Here is a 19742-nt window from a genome sequence, read left to right as displayed (position 1 = left end):
TGCCGGTCATCACTGTGCGCTCCCCGTGATGCCGGTGACTGCTGTCAAGGTTTGTTGTGGCTGTGAAACAATCCGCAACAACAATGTTTCCATCTGCGTTGGTGCATTAATCATCTACACACACAAGCAATGAATCCAACAGGTAAAACAATTACTCGAAAATTAGTGTTTACTAGTATTAGGGCACAAGTTATGTGTTGCGGGACAGACAATAGAGGGCTATTGCTATCTACAGCATAAGCACACTCAATGGGCGGCACGTAGAAATGATTATTTGTTTATCGTCAACGAGTTGATTAGTGCCACGAATGGATAGCCACATCCGCTGATAATGCCCCGATACAGCTTATTGTTTACAGTGAATAGTAGTACGAAGTGCGCGGGCTAACATTGCCAGTGTTAGTTTTCTTTTACCACCCACGAGTCCATTTGACGTGCGTTGCAATGTACCATTGAATCTTAACTCTACGAAACAGCATCACCACTACAAACCCATTTGTGTACGCTTGCACCGGTGGAAGATCGTAGCGGAAAGTTGTGCGGGCTGCGAAGCCATCGGTGGCTTTCTTTGGGATAGAGCAGCGGTAGATGGCAAAACACACGGTCAAACTCGACAGGGTGGTAAAAGTGAAAGTACGATCCACATAGCCGTTGCGATCCGGTTGTACGTTTTATGTGTTGGTCTAGACATCTCACGCAGCTGTTTTAATACCATCTTGTGATCGTGGCTGTCGAGACAGTGCTGAGACGGACACGCGTTCGGCTCTTATTGGTTTGCAAGTAATAAAGCGAAACATACAACGTAACAGCAGTGGCTTAAAGCTGTTCAGCTATTGGTGTGCCCGCGGTTTAGTTGTTCGGCGTACTTGATCGTTCACTACGATCGTGCAAATCGGTTGGCATTAGTGTGCAGAATTGTGATAAAAGGTGATCATTTTTTGTTCGATTTATGTTCTGCGCAATGTTTGTTTGAAAGGATAATTTCAGACTCCGCTAAGCTGTAGCTAATCGATAATTTTGTTGTATGCTCTCACACTTCAGCCCTGCATTAACATGACGTACAACATGGATGAATTAAAGAAGCGTTCCGCCGTAGCGAGTACTTCACACAACATAAGCAACAAGCAGCAACCCGCGCCCAAACATGAAAAAGTGCCGGAAACATCGAAAACCATCACGGACATCACCCGTACCCATCGAACAGCGTACGTTATCTTCTTTTCGCTGTTGCTGGATCTCCTTGCGTTCACGATGATACTGCCGTTGCTTCCGTCCCTGCTCGAGTACTACCGGAAGAATGACAACCAGCTGTACGGATATCTGGCAAACAGTATTAAACAGTTCCAGGTGTGGATCGGTGCCCCGGAACGTTTTACCAGTGTCCTATTCGGTGGTGCGCTCGGTTCCATGTTTAGCTTCCTGCAGTTCCTGAGCAGTCCGATCGTCGGAGCGCTGTCAGATTATTACGGCCGTAAACCGCTCATGTTGCTGTGCGCGGTAGGTGAAAGGTGAAAGTGATCGGACGCATCGAATCGTTTAACGTTTCCTGCTTTTTTTCGTTTTTAGACCGGCATTGCTGCTTCGTACGGAATTTGGGCGTACTCGGAATCGTTCCTGCTGTTTGTGATCGCTCGTTTTGTCGGTGGCATTAGCAAGGGCAATGTTTCGCTCTGTATGGCCGTGATCACGGATGTTTCGAACCAGCAGAACCGTGGCAAAGCGATGGCCCTTGTAGGAATTGCATTTTCGCTCGGTTTCATTGCGGGTCCAATGATCGGTGCAATGTTTTCACGGTTTTCGGACAAAACCGGTACGCTGTGGTTTTTCGCACCGGCTATGTTTGCGATGCTGCTAGCCGTGGCAGACATTCTTTTTCTAACGATGTGTCTGAAGGAAACGCTACCAAAAGAGAAACGGTCGAACCGTATCATCAACTCGTTGTCGCATGCTATCGACCATATCAGTATTAGAGCATTGTTTCGCTTTTCCGCGGTGGAAAATCTGTCCCAGAAGGATGTGCGCTCTCTACGCAGCTTGGGCGTAACGTACTTTTTGTACCTTTTTCTATACTCCGGGCTAGAGTTTACGGTGACATTTTTAATGTACCACAAGTTCGGCTACACGTCAATTGACCAAGCGAAAGTGTTCCTTACTACAGGTGCGTACATGCAACTTCTTTATAATATTTTTAAAAACTACAGTTGTGTCGTTTGAATCTATCGTGAATAATCATTCATATGAATCTTCAGTCACTCAAATCATGAGAAGATATTCAACATAAAACATTCATGTATCATCGTAGATTCTTAAATCCCCGAATTTCAAAGTTCATCAAAGATTCTTAAATTCAATTCGTAATAACTTTCTCACAACACTATTAAAAACTGATCAATACCTTTACAGGTGTACTAATGGCGCTGCTGCAGGGTTCGGTTGTGCGCCGGCTTCCTGATCGTTTGGTAAAAGCTTCCGCAGTATTTGGACTGTATTTAATTATTCCAGCCTTCATCATCGTCGGTTTGGCGGAGTCTTCCCCTATGCTTTACCTGGGCATGATTTTATTTGCCATCTGTAAGAATTCTATCTTGTCTCAAATGTGTATAAAACCACTTTTCATGTTTTTTCTCATCTTTCTCCAGCCACCGCCTTCGTGGTAACGTGCATGACCACAATCACATCAAAGTATGGCGACTTCCACCAGAAAGGTACCGTGCTGGGAGTGTTTAGATCGCTGGGTGCGCTTGCACGAGCGGTCGGACCGATCGTAGCGTCCGTCGCATTCTGGGGTGTCGGTGCTCGGTTAACTTACATCGCCGGTGGTTTGCTGCTACTGTGGCCCGCCCTCATGCTGCAGTACTTAAAGCTGTGAATTGTGTATCCCACCGTAACATTTGTTGTCTTTTTTCCGTCTTTTGTATTGTTATATTATACATATATTTATAAAACTAAGAGATCCCTTATTGATATTCTTACAGTATTCTGTAAAATTCCTTACCAACAGGTTTTATAAAAACAATGGTCCTGTTGGGGTTTCGAGTCTCTGATGTAGTCGAGTAGTATTTTTTTCTAAAACGATTATGAAAGTATCCATCGCGAGAAAGTAATGTAGAAAAATCAAACGTTAGGGAACATAAAAAAGGAATAAAACAGTATTCAACCAATTAGTTAAAGAAAGTGTTGAGGAGTAAGAGCAATATTGTGAAATAGATAAGCAAAGTACATGTACTAATCATCACCGTCATCATCATGCAACATTGTTAAAGCAATACTAAAAAGATACATTTGAACATCACTTATAACAATGTGTTTATTTCCTACTAAGTACAATACGAATATATAAACCGTTTTCAAAATTAGTCGACGTAACAGTGTAAACACAGTTCATTGGTTTTCATTTGGTAAGAATGAATGAGGTGATTTTTTAAAAATTAGCATCAATTGAAATCAAATCAACCAAAAGCAATTTAGAGTTTTCAGAGCTTCATGTTTACTTTATCTACTGAGTATTTTAAGCTAGACACTACAAGTAGGTATGAGATTGTTTAATGTTTTGGTGTAATATGCGCGGTTTTTAAGCGACCTTGTGGGCGGCCCGGTGGTGTATTGGTAGCGGCGCCAGTCTTCACACGACAGGACCGGTACAAAATGCAACCCAGAACAATCGTCCGTACGCAGAACTGACTATCCGGCTACGGGTAAATAAAGTCAAAGAAAGCCAGAAATGGCAGACCTAAGACCTCTTGAGGTTGTTGTGCCGACAAATAAGATAATAAATAATAAGTCCTCCGTCATGGTCAGCTAATGCGATACCAGTTGCCCAGAACGGCAAGCACAACCGCACAGAACGCACTGCCGCCTCGTTGCAGTGCGGATGTACCGGCGCATATGCCATCTATGTCAATCATGTGATCGATACAGCGACAGCGCCCATGGAAGCAACTAGTGTCCCGATCGATGCAGTTGTCGTTCACCTCACAGATTCCATTCAGGTGTACCGATGAAACACATTTCTGTAAGATAGTGATAACGGTGTTAGACAGGGAAATGATATGGAAATGGAAAAGAGATCAACGTACAAATCCTGCCTCGTGAAAACGGCTCGCGCAGGTACATCGTCCCGCAGTTATACCATCCGTGCCGGTTGTGATACGACACTGCGAATGGGGAATGTTGTACAGACATTGAATGTTTTCCTCGCAAAGATCATAAATTTTGCTCGCAACTGCAAAAATAAAAATAAAAAATGGATAAATTAATCAATGTTGTATGCAGCATCCACCACCATTAAGGCATGGTGTTTGCGACAAAACCAAACCACTATCACGTGAATCGTACGTACTAGGCAAACAGCGATTCCGCATTTCGTTCAACACGTGACTGACGCGGCACGTACAGATCTCCTGCGAACAGCGCGAATTATTCGTCACGCATTCCTCGTCACGGAAACATTGATCGCCGAGTTTGGCATCGTGCAGGCACCGGTTGCGGTCCGTGTTCGGATGCTTGCCCGGGGTGCACACGCAGATCCCATCGCGACAGTACGTATCGTTACCGATGCAATTGTTCGTCAACCGACAGTATTCGCCGAGATAGCTCGTCTTGTAGCAACGCTTCTCCCGCTCAACGTAATGCGCACCGTCCACGCATTGGCAGGAATTGTCCCGGCATTCCGAATTGCCGGTACTCAGCGTATACTGGCACTGGTCGTTGTGTAGACAATAGTCCCCGATGTCGGTTGCCGCTAGTAACGATAAACAAATATGGGATGTAGTTTGGAACATCTCTCTACCAATACTGCGTGGGGACGCGCTGTGGTTAGTGTTAGTAAATGTTAGACAAAACTGTGTTACCTCTTAAGCATCGACGCGTGTTATTACTGTCTGTCACGGCGAAGTAACCGGCCATGCACGAACAAACGCCATACTCGTGGACCGAGTTGTACCGTTCGCAGTATGCCTGCACCGGACATTCATCGTCCGTGCGGCAAACGTTCGCCGTTCCTGTGGGGTAGGTACGTACATTTGAAATAGGAGCGCACTATACCGTCATATATTCATCTGATTCTTTTCGTATCGTATGTTGATCACTAACTGTTACTTTTGCTTAACGAAACAACCATCGGCTACTTCACTATATTCGGAGGGTTTTTTACCTCGATCGAGTGCGCTCGCTCTAGCCACTAGCGTTACTACCATACGAGGTTACAATTGCGTGTATTATATTCATGGCTTTCAAGAAGAAAAAAAAACACAGATGCTTCAATCTCACGCACGCACTCTAGCGGCATCGTGGCCATTGTGAAGGGATAAAATAGAGTTTTTTTCCTATCTTATCTTTACGTGCCCAAACACCTCCGTAGCACTCTTAGCCTCATTCGATATGGAGTTAATGGTTTAAGCATCTTCCTCACTTACTACGCCTCTTCTAAGCCGTATGAAGATCTTCATTCTCTCGTTCTCGTTCTGGCTTTGCTATGCCTTCTCGCTTCCCATTACTCAGAGCTAATCATTTGAAGTACGGCCGCATGATGCCGATGTTATGTAAAATCGGGAATAATGAACCTCGAATCCACACTCCACACCGAATGGCTTTGCCTTTCCGCACGTTTCCCACCCAGGAATCCAGTCCGCATATGGGTATCCACTTCCGTCCGACCGCGAGCATCGGCGCCTGGGAGGGTAGATCGGACCAGCGGAAGTACGCGAAGGCCATTTGCGTGTGCAGTACACACCTTTAAAGTGCAACCCGTGAGGGCGCAGTCGCTACAGTGCTGTTTTTTTTCCATACCGATCGATAGGTGGTACACCCAATGGGAGTTTTTTTTTTATATTCCCTTTTTCAGCAGCAGCCAGTTGTGGAGTGGAGCATCTTTTTGCGTTTTTTGATTTGTGAACCGTGAAGGCTACGAAACTAGTTGGTACTCTGGTCTGTTTTTATGCTAATAGCACTCCTCTTCTACAAGATGCTACATTTACGGATTGAGCCAAATGCGATGTAGGTCAGATATACTATTTCAAGTTATAAAACCATCAAGGTATTTAAATTGTTGAACCTTACCATTACACACAACAATAATTCAAAGTCATTAAGTTCACCTTTCCGGTTAAAAAAACTAGAATCACTGTAGGGCAGGGATATGCAAACTTTGAATCTTTGGTTTGTTATACTTCGATAATGAATGAAATTAGCCTTGCTAGAACTTCGGTTTTTATTACAACTGCATTTGAGCCATATAAACTTCATGAAACAATTCTAATCAATTCGGCGCACATAATAATGTTACAATATGTTAAAATGACATATTCTGAAACTGTAATTTTTCAACGTATGAATATCAATGCACAATTATTTGCAATATTTTAAATTCGTGCAAATACGTTGGAGGATAAGTCGAAAATTATCTAAATTTTCAACACATAATTTAAGTGTTGGTACAAACTTTAGTACCAAACAAATTTTATGTGTGTTTTTTGTGATGATTGACGCATTATTTCAAGAAGATTATCGACCACCGCATCAGGGGTAGCGACGATGAATGTATGAAATAATACGTATTTATTCCACCCCTGTTGCAGACAAATTCCCATACAGCACATAGAACCGAATATTGATCGGTCGATTGACCGATTTTTAATCAGCACGTAGGGCTCTCGATCACTTATAATTTTATTGTTAGCCCATCCAATCAATTTCCACCCAAGTGCCAATCAATAATGATTAATGCATAGCGTGGCACAAATCGGTTTGGCTGCGATAGCCCATCCTTGATAACACACCCCCAACACACACCCTCTGTGCTAGACGTGCCAGTAGTGTGAGCTCGCAATCGGGACCCCACTACAGGCCCAAATCGCACGCGGTTTTGATAGATCCGACGCTGGCATTCGAATTACTGCTTGTAGACAATTGTTCACTGCACCTCATTCGATTGGAATTTCGTTTCGCGTGTGGCACACTGATCGTGCTGTGTTGTTAGTGTGCAATTGAACGTTTCTGTCGAATGTTTACCAACACACCATTAACGGCATTTATCAGTTTTGAACATAATCTGGTTCCCCTTTTTGGTTATTATGTGTCAACTTTTGAACCATTTTCGCACAACGCAACGTGACCTCGAGATCCGATCGAGTGATCAAACAAATGTGAATTGCCTATTGCAAGCAGAAAACACACGCACACTGAGGGTCACAGCACAACAAACAACAAACCCCGCACTCCACTTACGCCGTATAAACGTTTGACACTGCACAACACTTCCGATGGTGGCCAGCAGCAGCAAGAGTGCGGCAACGCCTACCGTCATCCACCGCAGACTTCCGGGCGTCGTCGACGTTCGTTTGGGCCGACCGGTTGCGTCGAACGTGCACATGGTCCACACGTCTATTGCTACGGCGCGGTATGATCGCGTGGCACCGACAACATTACGCCCCGGAATCGAATAGCACACTGATCCACATTTTCTCTTTTTGCGGCCCTGGTCATCGTACCCCACGTGAAAAGAGAGGGAAAGGGAGGAAATGTGTGGGTTAGGATAGGTGGAGGTGAATTTGCCTTTTTTGTTGCTGCAACAACGATTGGGGTAGAAGAACAGAGACGCTCCGAAATGAAAAAAAAAACAGACATCAAACAACCCCTCGATGCTGCGCACTAAACAACAATGGAACGTGATGGAATTGCGCGGTCAATCTTTTTTTTGTGAATTTTCCTCTCACATTCTCGCAACCCTCCCGTGATGGCGTTGCCGCGTTTCCCATTCCGATTCATTGGTCTTCTCCATTGTGTGGTTGAACTATGGTAAAATAGAACTCATTTAGCTGAAGGAAACGGTCTACAAATACGGCCAAGGAATTGAAAGTCAAATATTTAGAAAACACTTATCATTTAAACATTTTATAATTTTGGCAATTTATGGAACGATGCACAACTTCTTCTCTTTGGCTTTGGAGTTCTGTAGGCTTATACAATTTTATCGAATTCGTGTGGCAAAGTCGAAGTCATTTCTGGATTCTTTTCAAGTTGAACTGGATTATGTCGAGAAAGATATGAAATTCTACACAATTTTTGGATTTTGTTCAAAACAAAGCAAATTCCTTGAATGGAATTTCGATTGTCACTCTAGAAGAATGTATGAATGCAATGCTTTCAGTATAGTCATGAGTAAATGTTTGTACCGAATCAGATCCATAATCCACCGAATCAAATTCCATACCTATCTCATCTTTTTTCAGTACTATTTGAGCAGAATCAAGTAATGATTCCTGCTTTGCCGAACAAACTTCTTGATCCTGATAAGGATCAATGACAATGAAGACACAATGAAGACAATAAAGTCAAAAATACAGAAGTAATTTTTAAGAAGATGTTAGTAAAAACTAATGCCTTGTATTTTATGTACCCATTGATAAAGTATTAAAAAAATTACTTTGCATTTGTTCTATAGGCCAATATTTACTATCTTGTGCTTGTCTTATTTTTACATGGATGTTTAAAAATATGTCGACCTACGGAGATGATCACTTATCTGTAGATCACCTCTGTTAGGGATTTTTTTTTCATCTTTTTCATCTGTTGAGTTGAGTTTCATCTGACCAGTGGTTGATATACTGGTTCGGAATTCTCTCTGATAGTTTCCAACTATCTTTTCTACAATTATAAAAGCATGATCTGCTCTGCTCTAATTCATTTAAAATTTTGAGCATTTAATTAATAAACTTCGTGTAAATTTAATTAGTCTTACAATTTTGTATAGAAAAAATCCATTCTGTCCTAACACTTCGACCAGCGGACCCATAGTGACAGTGGCCTCCCGCGAGACAGGTCGGTTCGGAAAGGGGCAACGAGTTTTCACGGTATAATCAATCGACAATTACAGCGCTTCGGGGCTTGGCCGAGGAAAAACTCGAAACAGTACAGTTGTTGATACACACAGATTTGGAACTTGGATCCCGCGGCACACTCACACACCCTCTCTTGGAGCACCGGACTACGGGGTAACAAATTTGTGGATACCAGCGCATGAATCTCACCACCGTTCAACCTCGAAAATGATGAACCGACTGCAAAACGCAGCATGCCATTGTTTTTCCCCCCCACGAGGCAACATTATGAAGAAACACAAAACGAGATGAAAATGGAAAAAAAGAGAAGGAGAGAGAGCGAGAGAGAGCGAAGGAGAGAAACAAAAACAAACGGTGGTAAAATGAAATACGCGCGCTTACGCGTGGAATAGGCCGTGCTGTATGGGAACTAAGCGGAAGCTGCGCGATTTTAAATTATAATAAAACTAAAACAAAAAAAACAAAATCATTGTGTAATCACCAAGTCCCAATGAATTGGCAGACAAATTTTATTTTGTGCGCCCCCATTAAAAGAACATTGAAAGACGAGGGTTTTAATTAGGGTTTGTCAGACAAAATTAGCGATCAGATTGTGGGTTAAATAGGCGAAGAAGATCGGTTTGTTTGAACCGTCCGCTGAATGACAACAATGTGGGAAAATGGCTATTTTCATGCAAAAGCGTTAATTGATGCAGGAAAGTTTGAAATTACGCACCAATTATGCAACGGAAAGCGTGTAATTCAAATGAACAGTTGTTTGAACTCAGTGAGCATATTTCACTGTGGCAAACATTGAATTTCCAGTAAAATTTTTGGCATAAAAAATTGCTTGTAAAGCAAAAATATGGTAAGCTTTATGATGATCGATCGAACATGACGAAGGCAATTTCGCTCATTTCATCATTACGCTCCAAAAAGCTGCTGTGAATATCATCAGGATGTTTCGTATGTACGGTGGTACAACACCTTCCATGTAGCTGTAAGACGATCCTTCAATGTACCTATTTATGAAATTCAATTACCTTTATACCCCGATTAGGCGCGGACCAGTTTGCTGACACCACACATCACGGACGTGGGTGATTAAGCGACTGTCAATCGAACGGATCGAAGGGTAATTGGTCGGCCTCGGCCGATGAAAACAACAACACTAATGAGCCTCTTTAAACCGGGGCCGGAATTGGGGCGTACGCGGCACCGGCCAACATTGCCCATCGGTGTGCGATTTATCAGCGGGTGATTATGATAAGCGTTGCGCTCGATAACATCATCCTTTCCGATGGCGATTCGTAGATTCGTCGAACGATGATGACTTGGTTGCCGGTCGAGCGTGCTGCGGTGAAAGGTACGAAACGATCAATTAACAGTTTTAAAGGGAAAAACGAACCCTGTTTGCCTTCCCGCGGGGCCGCACACCAGCCGGGGCAAAGGTTGGTGTCGCAGCGACACAGAAGCCAGTAATGCAGCACTCAACAGGTGGTACTACAACGTGCCAAGATGGATGTTACCGATGCCACCGGTACACCGGTAAAGGTAATTGTGTGTATCGACTGTAAACAATTTCAAAATCGATGCCAATGATAGCGATCGATGCCGATAGGGGATGAAGAATTTTGTGAGGAAACACATCAAAAACACGCGGACATCGATTAGTTATCAAACCGTTAGCATCCGATTAGAAAGATTGGTTGCACGGGTGTGACGATTTCATCGTACCATTGATGCGCTAGACCGAGCTGAACAGTTCTCAAAAAAAAACAAACCGATCAAATTGTTGACGTCAACTTTAAACGCTCGTAGACAGGTGAAAATCAGAAGGCAAGGATTGTATCGAATGCAGTCTTTGATCCGTGCGTTGATCAAACCGCGTCGATGATACACTCCGATAGCAATATGAGCCATGCGCGACACAAGCGCGGGTTGATTTATTAGAATTACACCGAATGGTTTTGCGTTATCGCACGGTGTCGACCGGACCTGATGACGTTTTATGCGATCAATTATTGAGCAAAGGTCGTCCAGGGTGTTGCCGCACGGAATTTCGTAACCGTTTAACGTGACTGTAACAGCTTTTGGAGCCTTAATCAAATACGTAATTTGTTGCGGGGCGCTCAGCTGGAACCAGTCTACTTGAATTCACTGCGCGTTGTATTCGCAACATCGGTCAAGAGCCTGCAGGCGGATGTAATTTAATCGGAAATAAAGGCAATTTTTGACGGGATTGAACATAACATTCGGTCTACTCAAACCTTCCCAACTACGCTGTAATCGTTTTTGGATGGCTGAATATGCGCAGCTAATTTTGTTAAGAATGTCTCGATGGTTTTGATGGATGGTTATGAGGTACCACAGTGTAGCCATTGTGATTCGTTACTTTTCACACAGTTCACTAACGTCCTGATGTTACACAAAGCTGATTATTTGGCCTGCAGAAGCTGAGTAAATGATTGCTCGACGCAATTAACCACTGAGATTCGTACTACGCACATCTAAGGACTTCAAACAGCAGTATGCGTCACACCGTATCGAAGAAGTTTTACCAACCAAAATCTTTTCGTATTCGCCCGACATGGGCGAACTGATTTCGTGTATGTCTTCAACTATCTTAAAAAAGGAAAGGAATACCAAGTAGTAGTCTTGTCCTGGCCACCACAGCAAGGAACGCTGCGATACTAGACATCGAGGTAAAGTTCGGCAGAACATTAAGGTGCAAATTGAAGACAAACTGATCTCCCCGGGGAGTCCAGTCATTGATCAGTGAACAGTGAAGCACTAGAACAGCTCTGGACTAGATGGACGTTGTATTGTGAAACTGTTTGTCAAGATAAATTGCGTCTAGCCAAGAGGAAATCGCCCAGAAGGAACAGAGGGCTTGTACACATTTCTTCGAAAATGGTTAATTATAACGTTTTACCCAAGACCACCAACCTTCCGAATGGTAATCGGAAGCTGTGGATAGATTGTTTTGTACAATTTCTCGCGGCGTGGAGCGCGTATTAATTTCTCCCCCGGTCCCTTGTGGTACACTTTGGTCCGCTCTTGCATACAGCGAGGACTAAAGGGTCGCTTTTCGGGCCCGTTTTCTGATATAATTCATGCACTTATTCCTACTAAACCGCTTTTTTCGGGGCCCCGCTCAAGTTACTCCGCCAATCGGTTGATCCGCCACAGTCTGCGATAAACGTCACATGGGACAACAAATGTTTGTAGCTGTTCTCCTCACTGGGAGTAATCTGTTCAAGATTATAAGCGATTGCGTCCATTGCTAGGAATTTCCCAGAGTTGCTCTAGCTACGGTTCTTTAGATCCTTTATATCGAAATTGAAGTGGCTTTTAACGACATTTTTCATATCTCCTGTCAATCAATTAAAAACTGCCTGAAAACTTCAAAGATTCTTCAAAATTCATCAATAGTTATTAGGTCCAATTGTAGGACTAGGCTGCGCCCAAAACCATACAAATGCCATTCAATTAATGATGGCAAATAAACATTACCATGTGATACTTTAGCAAAAAATTCTTACATTTATTTTGACCAACTGTGAATAGAGCCAACTAATACATTTACCTAGCATTTAACTATATTGGTATGACACAATGCTAAATTCGAATTCCCTCAGCACCCGTATGTACACATGCATGGACCAATGGACACAACGGACAGACGCTAAATTACATCGATCGGTGATGTCCGATCATCTTCCTCATCGTCCCGTTCTTCACTCGTGCCACGGTCCGAGTAGCTGTCGGTGCTCTTTCCATCAAACTCCATCGAAGATGACGTTCTCCGGCCATACCGTGCCACTCCTTCATCCGCACCGTCGTCTTCATCGTTTTCGCTCGTGTATTTATTATGCACAGGACGGGTTGTTGTACCGGAGACACCATTCGTCCCAGCGGCGGATGCCATTTTGGCCGCATCTCCCATCCCATCCGATGCGCCAAGACCGTCCGTCGATTGGCAGCCACTGTTGGCCCTACGCCACTTAGCGCGTCGGTTTTGGAACCATGTTTTAACCTGTGTTTGGAGGAGAAAGAACGAGTAAAACATTACTTGACTAACTTCGATAGGTACTTCGATAGGTTACTAACCTGCCGATCACTGAGCTTCAACTGAATGGCCAGATTTCGACGATCTTCTGGCGATAGGTACTTGTGGTTGGAAAATCGCTTCTCCAAACTTTGCGTCTGCTGGGGCGTGAACCGTACCTGGCCACCTTTACGTTTGGAGCCGCACGTTGGCAGCAGATAGCTGTACGGGTGGGGATAGAACGGCCAAACACGTGGCGATGCTGTAAATTGGAAAGGAAAATAAAAACAAACCATAAGCTAAGGGAGATGCGAGTGAACCAAATACCGGAAAAATTGGGGGCACTTTTCTGTTTGTACAGTATTATACTGGACTGTGTGATGCAGAAGGAGTTGTTGCTTTAATTCAATATTCCGGCAAAGGATAGGGATGCGGACTGGGAACAAATACGGCACCATTTCCTGTTCCGCATACGTAACGAAGTCTAAGAAGTGGAGAGTATACACCACGCAAATATATAACCGCATGCCGTGGGCGGTTGCGCTATTTGTCTTATCCGTCAATCTCTGCAACCAGTGCCGGAAGCGGAAGCTTGATTTAATTTGTATCAATTATCTCACATCCACCTCATCGACCGCAGTGTTCCCGATGGAACCCACGTACGTTTGCGGAAAGATTAAGAGTATCGCATTCTGAACTCTCGAACCACACAAGTGTAAACGAAGCGCATTTAGCACACTCAAACAGGAATTCATCCGTCGTCTACTTCTATGTAAAGTTCTATCTGTTTCAGCACTGCCCTTCCCAAACACGGGCCCGTCTGCGGTGTTCCGAAACGAAATCGGGATTACCGACGGAGACACACGTGAGGGTGGTGTGTTTGCCCGGTGGCAACAAAATCACTGTACATTTAGGGTGCAATTTTCGCTAATCGAGTGAAACGATAATGCCAAATAGGCGGGTAGTGTGGGGTATAGCAACGCGGTACAGTTGGGCAAAGAAAGCAGCTCAATCAAGTTGCGGTGATATCGGGTGATCGGGAGTATATTACACCCGGCGGGGGGTTGCTGACAGCTGTTATCTATCGGTTGCCGGAAGAGATTTCGGTGTAACGGGGTACGTATAGCACGAGACAATGATACGCCAATATATTTATTACTTCGCGTGAAACTGCAACAATTTGGGTGTGGATACCACAATTTTCTTTGTACGATGTGTAAAGACAATTACCTGCAGTTTTACGCATATCTAATGCTCATTATAATTTTAGATTCTTTACGTTTATATAAAACCTCTTTAAGATATAAATAACGGATAGATTCTTCTAAGTATTCAAAATTACGAATATGTACTGTTTGCGCCTGCAATGTATGCAATCCGAAAGCACGTGCTAAGGGAAAATGTAACGCTAGGCTTAAGAACTGCAATAATTGCATAAATCGGGGCGTTAAGTTCTCTAGCATGTTTTCAAGTTCTTCAACAATGTTTATTTGATTTATTTTATTATTATTATTTTTGATTTATTAATGCTGATTGGGTTTTTGAGCTGACAGAACAGTGGCGAAGGGCCTATTATAACAATTGCAGCACGGCATTTCAACGGCCTTAGAAGACACCACAACCGCAGCAGGCATGCTTCAATGCAAGCACATGATATCACAATCGCAGCGCAGCTTACCACAATACCAGTACGACGGTACAAGTGAAGTATGCGTGTGGAGTATAAACGTGTCCCAGGATAGAATTTCACAGCCAGACGATGATTTTTCGTGAAAAGCATATTTAATTCGATAAATGCAGGAAATATTTTTAACATCGTTTGGTTGACAAAATCCTTCACAAACCGCATTTTTACTGGTCGGATCGCACTTGGCTAATACCGTCGTACGGGTGGTGTGGTAAGGTGCGGTGCCATTGCGATATCATGTGCTTGCATTGAACTATGCCTGCTGAGGTTGCGGTGTCTTCTAAGGCCGTTGAAATGTCATGTGTTGTGCTTGTTGTGATAGGCGCTTGCGTTGTTCTGTCATATCAAAAATCCTGTAATTATAATTTCAATTTAAACAGGATTTTTGCTGCTATAATCGTTTCCGATTATTCTTCAAACATTTTCTTTAATATTGAGAAAATGGGTAACGAAAGGGAATGTAAAGCGAACCGATTAATGTAATTCAATCTTTACTCAAAGAAATCCTATGCAGAACCCATTTCTGCACCATCAAAAGCAGCTATTCATTCCACAGCTACCCGATTACGATCAAGGTGAAGGAAATGTCAAATTGATAATCGTTTGTCATTCGAATGCGAACGATTAGGGACCCGGGCCGGGAACATCGGCCACTTCACAGGCCGTGATTTCGCTTCCCGACACATTAGAACGAAATGCCGTCACCATCCCTCTATGTCGCTGTGTATTAGCAGTTAGCCCTGATGTTGAGGCAAGCAACAACGCATCAACGGAAAGGCGAATCTTTAATCCCTGATAGCGCAACCGGAGTCACCCGTGTTCACTATAGATAAACGACGACCGCAAATAGCGACGATGCCGTGATTTCGATGATGAGCGCTTGTGCGAGACATTTGTGTGGAAAATAACATGATTTATCCACACTCGATTGGGTAACGTTCGCTCGTTCAGCGTTTGGCCCCAAGTGCAGGTGAGAAAACGGCAACCAGGGGCAGTTTATCGAATGGTTTCCCTCCGTCCATTACTTGTGCCCCTATCCGCAACAAATCGAGGTGTGATTTGGGGATATAAAAGAGAGAAGAAAAAAAACACATAATTAAACATAATCATTGGTCGGTGTTTTCTTATACCCTTGTTTGCTATTTAGTGGCCAGGCGTCTGTCTGGCGTACCGTCGGGTTAGGTTTTATCAGCGATTGGAAGGTGTTTTGGGCCACATCAACCTTATAGATGACAGTGGATATGGGGGTAAACTGGATCGACGCAAGGTGATAATGTTTCTATCAAGTCAGCGTGCCCAAAGGCAGCGACCGACCGATACCACGAAGCCAAATGGCACAAATGTCAGCGAGTGGGAAGCGCCCCCTCTCTTGCTTGGTGCGGTGGTAGGTGGGGAAGGTGTATGGGTGATATGTGATCTATGATAAAATGAAAAACAGCACTTAATCCTTCGCGTCTATTGGCGGCTTCACTGGTGCTCCACGAATACTCCGCGTTTTCGAACCCTAACCGCGCGTCACAACGGTGACCATAACGAGTACGAATGACTAGAATGACTCCACCCATGCGGTGGTCCCAAATGCCCTCTCATACTCAATATAGGAAAAGCTTCAGGGGTTGTTTGCGCTGGGGATTTCGGCATTGGCGCCAGGAGCCTTTATTTAACTTTAGATTGATAGGCACTGCCGATCGCCGTCCGAATCGATTCGGTACCGCGCGGCATGAGGTTCTGACGGTCGCGACCCACCAACACCCGAAAACAACTGGCGATCAAATAGTTTGACGACGTGGCGTCAGTCGTCAGAACGCATCAGACGGCGTTTGTTTGCATATTGCATTTGCTTACACGGTTGTAATACACGGCCCGGTCGACAGTTGAGGCGACCGATGGCGACGAGATACGATCCGGTACCACATTGTAGATCGATCGATCGGACCGGCTATAACCGGTGCTAGCGTAAAGGATAGATTTCTTCGATGGTGTAACCTCCTCTTTATGGTTCACCAAATATTTATCCAGCAATCAGCATGAACTTTTGGCTGGTGATTTTTTACGTTGGCATATTTTGCCGTCGGATCAGCTGAGATCTGTTCTAAGATACTTGGAACATCAAGACATTTGGGTCGTAGATCTGAACTAAGAACATGGTCTAAATACATTCATACATACATGCATTACAAATGTTAGGCTTAAATCATACATATTTACTTATATTCATGCTCTTTGCCTCTTCTTGCGTATTCTTTTTAATTATTAAAATTAGTTATCTGAATTGCTTACTGTTGCTTCAAAAATACAAACTAAAACCAGCATTAAAACACACTAAGAACACTAAGATATTAGCAACAAAATGCACCAGGACGTCTAAGGCGAGAATTGAGAAAATGATAGCGATAGGTGGAACAAAAAAATGTCTTGAAAACTAAGCATTCAATATGTAACCGGCGGGCGTCATGACTTGAATCACTCAGTGTCCAACAAACATCAAAGTGGGACACGGATCAGTTGAGAGTTGAATCCGTACAATAAACATTTTGTTGAGTCGTGGCTTACAGGTTAGGTCATTTTTGTGGTTTATTAAGCGGACGAGTAATGGCCATTTTGGGCTATCAATTAGTGTCTGTTTAATAAATTTATCAATTATCTCTATTCTCTTTACTTCAGTCAACCTATTCACATTAAAAATACAGAAAAAACAATATAATTAATCAAAATAATGCAAAAATACGCTTAAGAAACCAATAATTGAATAAACGTTACTATGAATAACTACTTTATTATAAAATTATTAAGAGGAGTAGAGGTTCTCGATCTAAAAATGCTTTGTAAAGCTCTGAAGTAGGCTGGACCTGTTAACAGAGCCTGGATTATTGCTGGACCAATGAGGTGGAATATAATGAGGATTTCCTTAATTGTCATTAAACCAAGAAGGATTCTTTCCGAACTCACCGGTCAGATTCAGGTTCTAACAGTGTGAGCCCGAACCGTTTCGCAAATGACTACCGTTACATTTTCCCACACTTTCACCACCAAACGAGTGTGACACACGGCAGCAAACCACCCGGTAGCGCTAATAAAAACATCAATCTCAGGCTCACGGGGTTTTTCGCTGCTGGAAAACCGGCCCAGAACCGCCTGCATCTGGCAGCGATCTACCAGCGCCCATCGTTCCCTTGCGCTTATCACACCAGCGCACAAACCGTGCAAATATCAAACAACCCATTTTGTCGCTACGGTCACAGGGTGCTCGGGATGCAAAGTGTTGCGGCCGATAGCCGTAAATCAATTGGCAGCTCGATTAGTGGTCGGGCGTAAACCGAGGGGTGTACGGACACGGACCTTAATAAATCTTGCAGGTGAAAGATTACTCGTTCGATGGGTTCGTTGGGCGGCTTCTTTCATGTTGCGTGCCGAGCACAAAGTGAATTCGGCACCAATTGCCCCATTCTTGCGGGGTGCCACCCGGCAGAATGGGCCATACTACCGGAGGATTAGAAACCGGCGGTCGCACTGTTTCGGTACCGGCGTAATACGCCCGGGAGCTTTCTCACATATCGCAGCAGCACTACTGAAACAGCGCAGAACCAAACCGGCAGGATGTGGATCGAAAATATGCGGTAGAGAGGTGCCAGTTGGTGAGGGCGGTGGCAGGAACTCTTTATTTCACGATTTGTGCCGTATCGATAACGAGGGCAATGGGTATTATCAATGCTTTTGATCGGTGGTTTATAACCGTGCTTAGCATGCTTACCTCCATGGTAGGGGTTTGTTGCTTATTGGTTTGATTTCGCAAATACTCCTAAAAATAATAATGACACATCTTCGATACTACTGATAATGGGGAATCGGATCAATCGTGCGATTGAAACACGTTTGGCGAAGGGATTAATTCGCACCAAATGGAAGGTGAAAGTCATTTTGTAGCTCTTCCCAGTCCACCGTTTTTGTGGCGCAAGGGATATCCGCGCCATAATGACGCAGTCAATTAGCTTCGGGTGTGGTGGTTAGTAGTGATTTCGATGTAAAATTTGCTAATGTCATCTTCAATCCATCAACGCTCCGGCACTGAAAGGTGTTACATATCCGTATGCGTCGATTTTGTTATAAAATGTTGTTTAGTCTGCTTTAGTGACACTAAAACCATCAAGAGGTTGACCATCTACGCCTGCCATTTCTGTCTTTCTTTGGCTTTATTTACCCATAGTTGGATAATAAGTCGTGCGGAGGAAGAGGAATTGCCCAGGTTCCAGCTCAATTAGCGCCGGTATATTGTGTCTCATTTCATGATCTCAAATTTTACCCAAAATTTACTAAACTACTACTTTTTACTCAACTAATCTGACACTAAACGTTTCATTGAACATTCACACTAAAAGCTCAAACTTACCTTTGTGTAGCACGGACGCGTAATGCTCCAGATAAGCGGCATTGAGTGGATTGAACGCCGGCATGCCGAACTGTAGCGGGATCGGTAAGACATTTTTGGAAAAATCCAACAGCCCCGGATACATGGCGGTGGGTTTTTTGGGCGATTCCGACCGGGTCGACGCACCGTGGCTGCCGGAGCTGACGGCCAACGGTGACGCAAGCACGGGCGAACCCGGTGGCGTACTGCAGTCCGGCGGCACGGTATGGTTCTGTAGCGGGCCGCTGTAACTGCTACCGGTCGCGGAATGTCCCACCGACGGCACTGGACCGGTGTCACTGGACAAACTGTTGGCGGTGCTGGTACCGCCGGCTAGGCGGCCGGCATGATGATGCTGGTAGAGCAGATTCTGCTGTTCGACACGCTGCTGGTGTAGTATGTCATCGATCCGGAAGGATGATTTGCGTTTCGACGAGCCCATTTTCATTTTCTTTCCAGTTTTTTTGTTAACTATTTGTTTCTTATGGTGCTCAGGGGAGGCTTAATTTTGCTACGTCTTCTTTGTTTGTTTGTTTGTATTTCTTCATCAACACATCACAACATCAATTAGAATGCAATCACATATCACCAACGAGGATCACCCAACAAAGGGGAAATAAATGCGGAAGCTTTTTAGCGAAACTGTAAAAATAATCACCACACTCCACAACACCCCATCGAGCACAATACAACCGGCATTCAAACACTACTACCGTGGACGGTCTGAAACGTTCCGACGTTCGGGCTACCAATCTGTGACTAACGAGTTTTATCAATCCGACG

At 44.0% G+C, this 19742-nt stretch overlaps 3 protein-coding genes across 3 annotated transcripts; 1 reads left to right on the top strand and 2 right to left on the bottom strand.

Moving 5' to 3' along the window:
* Nucleotides 1-1053: 1053 nt before the first annotated feature.
* On the top strand, nt 1054-2869 carry LOC128707426 (major facilitator superfamily domain-containing protein 10). The gene is made up of 4 exons (XM_053802377.1): nt 1054-1497; nt 1567-2158; nt 2404-2571; nt 2640-2869. The coding sequence occupies exons 1-4, from the start codon at nt 1054-1056 to the stop codon at nt 2867-2869; spliced, it is 1434 nt and encodes a 477-aa protein (XP_053658352.1).
* Nucleotides 2870-3794: 925 nt separating this feature from the next.
* On the bottom strand, nt 3795-7777 carry LOC128717861 (prion-like-(Q/N-rich) domain-bearing protein 25). Its single transcript, XM_053811533.1, has 6 exons — nt 7713-7777; nt 7225-7562; nt 4851-5000; nt 4340-4741; nt 4077-4222; nt 3795-4010 (listed from the first exon to the last, which is right to left on the bottom strand). The coding sequence occupies exons 1-6, from the start codon at nt 7775-7777 to the stop codon at nt 3795-3797; spliced, it is 1317 nt and encodes a 438-aa protein (XP_053667508.1).
* A 4727-nt stretch (nt 7778-12504) lies between these two features.
* LOC128707913 (hematopoietically-expressed homeobox protein hhex) lies at nt 12505-19407 on the bottom strand. Its single transcript, XM_053802870.1, has 3 exons — nt 18942-19407; nt 12930-13129; nt 12505-12855 (listed from the first exon to the last, which is right to left on the bottom strand). Exons 1-3 carry the CDS (start codon nt 19405-19407, stop codon nt 12505-12507), a joined length of 1017 nt encoding a protein of 338 aa, XP_053658845.1.
* Between the last annotated feature and the right edge of the window lie 335 nt (nt 19408-19742).

The sequence above is a fragment of the Anopheles marshallii genome, chromosome 2, assembly GCF_943734725.1.
Source record: "Anopheles marshallii chromosome 2, idAnoMarsDA_429_01, whole genome shotgun sequence".
Lineage (NCBI taxonomy): Eukaryota > Metazoa > Arthropoda > Insecta > Diptera > Culicidae > Anopheles > Anopheles marshallii.
This window is presented reverse-complemented; position numbering and strand designations above follow the sequence as displayed.